Source organism: Dacryopinax primogenitus (assembly GCF_000292625.1).
Source record: "Dacryopinax primogenitus strain DJM-731 SS1 chromosome Unknown DACRYscaffold_23, whole genome shotgun sequence".
Classification (NCBI taxonomy): Eukaryota; Fungi; Basidiomycota; class Dacrymycetes; order Dacrymycetales; family Dacrymycetaceae; genus Dacryopinax; species Dacryopinax primogenitus.
Window position 1 is genome coordinate 121,601 of NW_024467220.1, and position 5,746 is coordinate 127,346.

A 5,746-nucleotide genomic window follows, 5' to 3' on the forward strand; every position below is an offset into this window, starting at 1 on the left:
TACAGTATAGGTACCTGTGGATGATCCTAAGAGACCAAGTCTGAAGAGACAGTCCCCAGGCAGAGTAGGCCTTATATTTATACCTCTGTGGTAGAACCTGCTAGAACATCTTGCTTACTCAGCCTAGTCAGGTGATCAGGTCATATGACCAAGGATGAGGTCATATGAGGTCATGCACAGCCATGCACAGCAGGTCACCTGACCATCCAATCCTTCCAGCAGGTTCCAGCACATGCCAAGGTATACCAGCTACCATAAAGGCTTAGTCATGTCTCTTGACCAAGCAATGAGCTGGTGCCCTGACACAGCTACAGGTGCCATGGGTAAGGCTACACTGCAGGTTAGAGTACACAAGCCAGCTGCAGATGGATGCCAATCATAGCAACCTGCAATAGCAGTTCAGATAACTGACATGGCAAAAGATTATTGAGGGGATAGAGCAAGGGAGTTCCTCCAGTTTGCCATCCATCTTTATGCAGTAGCCAGTAAACACTTGACTCCATATTGTGAGACAGGGTACATCTTTGGCAAACATCAGAGACAGTAATCTGTACCACCACAAAGAAGGACACACAATGAAACACCCCCCACAACAGGCAAGACATGCCAAAGTATCACATGTTACCCTCCCGAATAACCAATCATGTGTGACACCTTCAGACATCTGATGAGATGCCAAACCATATCTACTATTAACCATTCCAAAGTTAGCACCATGGCAATCACAAATCAATCACTGAGAACTGACCAAAAAATGTGAAAGTCTACACTTAGGGAGGTGATGGAAAAATAGGTAGCATGTATGATCAAAGAGGACCATAACACCTAGTCACTATACTAAGCTACTGTCTTTCTATAATCTTTGCAAAGATTGGCATCCATAAGGCCAGAAAACACATACCTAGTTCCCCAAAAATATGTGGCATGATGTGCCAAGTGCCTGGTGTTGATAAACAGCAACTGGCCTGGACAAAGTGGGATCTGAATCCCTAGCTGAGGGAGGACCAAATAGGCAGTGGTGAAGTTGCCGAGGACAAACAGGATACTGTACTGATTGCCCCCATCATTCAAATTGATATGGGGCACAGGGGCAGGGCCCTCTCTGAAGGCCAGCATGTACCAGGCACATTGTCAAAGCTGAGGTCTATCAGCCAAAGTATCAGCCAATGCTGGGTGAGAATAGGTTCAGTCCAGGATCCTGCTAAAGTGTTAGGAGTAACCCATCTAAAGCATGTCAAAGGACAAACCCCTTTCTCTCCTCATATACCTCAGGTTGATGACTATGCAACAACCTCATAGCCCTTTTGCCCACCACCATGTCCATAACCTCCAAAAGGACATCCATCCACCTCTTCACCAAAGGATTCTGGTTAACCAAATCTCTGCTAAAGGCAGGCACCAGGCTGGATCTTCTCCAAACACCCAAGTGGAGTCCTGGTACTGATGAGCAACTGAACTCTTCCTCCTGTCTTAGGTAAGACTTGGGAAGTTTCAAGTAGAAGTCTTTGGTGAGGTTGAGCAAGATGTCCAGATGCTGAGACAGAACACCATCATGAACTCAAAAGAGAGGACAATCTAGTGTCACTCCCTTGGGTAGAGGCTGGGCTGGATTGATCCTGTACACCCAATCACTGGTCTCAGGAGCACAGGGAATGGGTATAGGAAGGGGGTTGTGCAAGAAGGTAGCCATGAAAGACTGCTGCATTGCTGGAAGGATGTCTGATGAACAGGTCCGGGTAGTAGGGAATAAGTTGAACATCTACCCATCATGTGAGTATACAGGAGATGCAACCCAAAGTATAGCAAGATGAACCATTATCCCCCAAGCCCCTGGTCTGGCACCTCTCAAGCCAACCCATATAGCTGCACAATTTCATCACATCACTCTTGTGCTTTCTCCTCTTGTTATGGGGCAAAGGTCTGTCTGGAGCATCCATATCAGGCACCAGAAGGGAAACACGGGCTGGGTCAGACATGCAGTCCATCCACAACACCCAGAAAACAACAGTGAAGCAAGGACAAACAAAACCACGTCAAACAATGAACAGCCCAAAGAGTGGCAGTGAAAAGTTTTACAGGGGGAAGCGCCACCCTAGCACCCTGCCCTGGAGCGGACTGCGTCGCCGGCCTCCCTCGTTACATTCTTTCTATTATTCCCATCACCCTTGCGGGGCGCATCACTTTCCCTGTCATCTTCTCTCACATCTCTGCTGTGCTAAGCAATTCAATTCACTGGTTTGCGATGGTACGGTTCCCACGACTGCAATATCCTGTAACAAGAGACTATTCTCTCGCATTCACTATTTTCACCTTCTTAGGGTTTGGCTTAATTGGAGGGTTACTAGCCGGTTGGTCTGAGCTGTAATGAACGACACGAGGCTGATTATGTGGTTCTACGATCAGCCATCAACTTCGCTGCAGATGGCTACCAAACATTGACCGTAATTAGTTCCGACTTCAACTCAACCCAGACCTTTGTATGTTCCGAACTTGCCAAGACTTGCTCTGAAACTAATAGGCGCCCAGTGGTACGACAAAGTAGTACCGTCTTTCCTTCTCCCATCCTCTGCAACGAATCGGCAATGTCAGCCATACACATACCATGTCGGTGATAAATTTCGAACAACAAACAAGATCTTTAATTGGGTGATTAGCAACGTTCTGGTCGAAAGTAAGCTGTTCAGTATTATTCTGCGCCAACCTGTTAACCCCCTTCATAGCTGACGGTGCAGGCAATTCGATGCCCGGAACGATACACAGCGCGATGCCGTACTCGAACGTCCCACTCGATTATTGCGACGTGATGGATATCCACATAAATGCTGACCTCTTCCTACGTCGCGTTACTGCAAGCGTCGACATCCTCTGCGAGATGCCAATCCCACTGGTAGCGAACACGCTTATCTCTTCCTCGGAAGTCGACACCCGAGCGTCGGTGAATGAAGTGCCGTGGCTGACAACATATGGGTCGACGTTCGATTATACTCCTCAGCTGAACGTATCGATGGCAACGAATGTGCTTGGATGGGATCTGCTCATCGGCATGCAAGCAGAATACGCCGGCAGCCTGGGGAATGCCCCCACGCTCCTGGAGACAAAATTCGACTTCCGATCATACACCGATGGCTACTGTCCTGCAATCTTCGTCGGTACAGGAAAATGGTGTTCGGAGGCAGACAATTCCGCCCTGCCTATTTTCACCGTTGACGCTGGCGACTATGTTGGCTTCGACAACTTTACGGTTACCGTCGAGCCCGCAGGGTGGGACCTGTCGGATTATACGATCAGCAACCCCGTCTACTGGAACCCGATCCGGAATTTCATACACGCGACACACGCAGCCGCGCGTGCAGATCTAGGCGCCTTCAGGCCAAGCAACATGTTCCAGAACCTCTCCATGATGCCCCTGGCGGTGAACACGACGGGGTACCTCGCCGCGGAGGGCAAGTTCGTCCAGGTACCGCTGTACGCTGCTGAGCTTGTCCTGACCGGACTGGGGGAGAATGGGACTTTTTCCGGACTGCCTATGCCACCCGCTAATGGGACGCTGATCGACACGAGCTACGTGTGTAACCGTCAGTTCCTGAAGAACCCCGCTGCGCTCTTCTTTGCAATCACGTCCGGTACGCTGTCTAACATACTTGGTGAGTCTGCTCTGTTCCTGTTCCTTTTCTGGCAAACTGGCGACGGGTGCTGACCCGTTCGACTCGAGTCCTGTGGGGATTCTGGATGCTCCTAGCATCCCGGCACGTCAAAGCTGGTAACCCACGTAAGTCCCGCTGTCCCTTCCCCTTCCCACACAACCCCCTCTCACCAATCCTACACTAGCGATGAACACATGTACATATCACGCACTCGAGCAAACCCCAGTGAAAAGGTTCACGATCGGCAGTCTCCCCCGGTCCGATCCGAAGGACTGGACCTATGCGCGAGCGTCGACTGCCAGTGACGAGCCTGGGTCAACCCTGAAATCGCCCTGGGACGAGTTGGAACTTGGTGTACATGTAGGACATCAGTACCCGCCTCCGCCAAGTTGGATGCTCCAACTTCCTGGGGTGAACAGGAATCAGGGGAGCTATGAGAGTGTGTTGATGGAGGACCTGAGCCCGCCGGGGGGGAAGAGTTGGTCTACCAAATCAGCTTAGATGTATGCGGTGGGGATGGACTTGAGGGACAATCAAATTCGGTATGTATAGTGTACAATGTATGTAGTCGTAGTCGTAGGGTGTATTGCGAATTTCACGATAAGGGAATTTGAGAATTTGGGAATATCCATTCCACCGGGCAGACATAGGCTTTTCACACCCAATGTCCGCAGCAGGCACAAGCATGCCACTACAGTACCAGCGGCCACCTCTTTCACGTGCGAGCTGTTAGCTGTTAGGCGATAGCAAACACCCGCGGCGCCTTTCGGATCCTCGCTACCCAAACCAAATCAACATCCGCATCAACAGCGTCAAGAGCGCACGGAGGAGGCAGGACGCACCATAACAAATACACAAGACTCCCACAAGCTGTATCATCCCACTAAAGACGATCGCTCCATTCCAATTCTCCCCTGCCCCCGCTCCGCCTGCCCCCCCATCCCCAGTGCTAGTGCCCCCGGCGCCAGCACGCAAAATCGCGCCAAAGATCGGTGCACCAGCTGTATTCCCCGGTAGGTTAAATACGAGCAGCATTCCCGATAGAGTTGCGAGGTTGTGCACTCCGAAGAGGGAGGCTGCGAGGGGTGTCGCTAGGGAGATGAAGCAGCCCTGTGGGTTTAGGGTTAGGTTCGCGCTGTGTGGGCAGGGCGGGGAAGGCAAGGGAAAGGCAGGCAAGGCAGGCAAGGGAAGGGAAAGGCATGGGGGGACTTACGCCAAAAAAACCAAAAACGATCGCAAACCCCATAATCCCCGCATAACTTTCCACCCACCTCCAGATCAAAAGCTGACTCAACCCGCTAAGAGTAACACTAATCACAAAAGCGTTTATCACTCCTATCCTATCCGCTAGCCTGCCTACCAGGGTCCGGCCGAGAGCGGAGAAGAAGTTGTTGATCGCTAGTGGGATTGAGAGGGATGTGGGGCTGAGATGGGGGAGCTTGGAGGCTGCGTAGGTTGACATGAAGTAGAGTGGGGATGGGTAGCCGCTGTCCCAATCATCCGCATCAGTCCGTTACACAACACAAGAAGATGCCAAGACGCGGTACTTACAAACAAGTACAACACATCGCCCCCGCCGCACTCCAAAACATCGGGTTCCTCAAAATGTCCCAATCGAGCCAAACGATCCTAGCCGGCTGTGTGGGGGCACCGGGGATCGGGCGGGACTTGAGTAGGCAACAGCCTAGGAGCATCACGCATCCATGGACGAAGGAGTAGATTAGGAGTGTGTTCCTGAACCCGAGCTTGGTGAGCATCGCTCGGATTATAAGGGAGGCGATCGCTCCCCCTAAGCTGGGGTCAGTGCGAGTTTCTTTTTTTTGGGGGGGGGGGGGTTGGGGGGGAAGACGCACCAAGTGAACCTCCAGCGATAACCAACCCAGTTGCCATAGCCCTAAGACGCTTAAACCACTGACTAGGGTAAGTGAACACAAACGGCAGTAGCATCCCCCAACCCAGGGCGGGCATCACCCCTTGGGTTATAAAGAGCTGCCAGATTTGGGTACAGAAGGAGGCGAGGAGCATCGATAGGAAGGAGAGGATACAGCCGGAGATGACGAAGCGTTTGTACCCGCTGTGTGGGGGGGGCGGGGGGGGGGGGG

General features: G+C 51.7%; 2 protein-coding genes across 2 annotated transcripts; one reads left to right on the top strand and one right to left on the bottom strand.

Annotated features, from left to right (window-relative positions):
• Positions 1-2,190: 2,190 nt before the first annotated feature.
• On the top strand, positions 2,191-4,243 carry DACRYDRAFT_25098 (uncharacterized protein). Its single transcript, XM_040774008.1, has 6 exons — positions 2,191-2,348; positions 2,404-2,477; positions 2,527-2,671; positions 2,721-3,644; positions 3,713-3,769; positions 3,829-4,243. The coding sequence occupies exons 1-6, from the start codon at positions 2,243-2,245 to the stop codon at positions 4,143-4,145; spliced, it is 1,623 nt and encodes a 540-aa protein (XP_040624182.1). The 5' UTR covers positions 2,191-2,242; the 3' UTR covers positions 4,146-4,243.
• Positions 4,244-4,380: 137 nt separating this feature from the next.
• DACRYDRAFT_111832 (MFS general substrate transporter) lies at positions 4,381-5,669 on the bottom strand (the record flags this gene model as incomplete). The annotated part of the gene is made up of 5 exons (XM_040769294.1): positions 4,381-4,421; positions 4,487-4,754; positions 4,858-5,131; positions 5,196-5,433; positions 5,498-5,669. 5 exons carry the CDS (start codon positions 5,667-5,669, stop codon positions 4,381-4,383), a joined length of 993 nt encoding a protein of 330 aa, XP_040624183.1.
• Positions 5,670-5,746: the final 77 nt, after the last annotated feature.

Bases quoted from the DNA above. Each gene is read 5' to 3' on its own strand.
- DACRYDRAFT_25098 (XM_040774008.1), top strand. From the start codon at position 2,243: ATGGTACGGTTCCCACGACTGCAATATCCTGTAACAAGAGACTATTCT. The intron at 2,478-2,526 runs GTATGTTCCGAA...ATAGGCGCCCAG, and splicing joins TCAACTCAACCCAGACCTTT to TGGTACGACAAAGTAGTACC. The intron at 3,645-3,712 runs GTGAGTCTGCTC...GTTCGACTCGAG, and splicing joins TACGCTGTCTAACATACTTG to TCCTGTGGGGATTCTGGATG.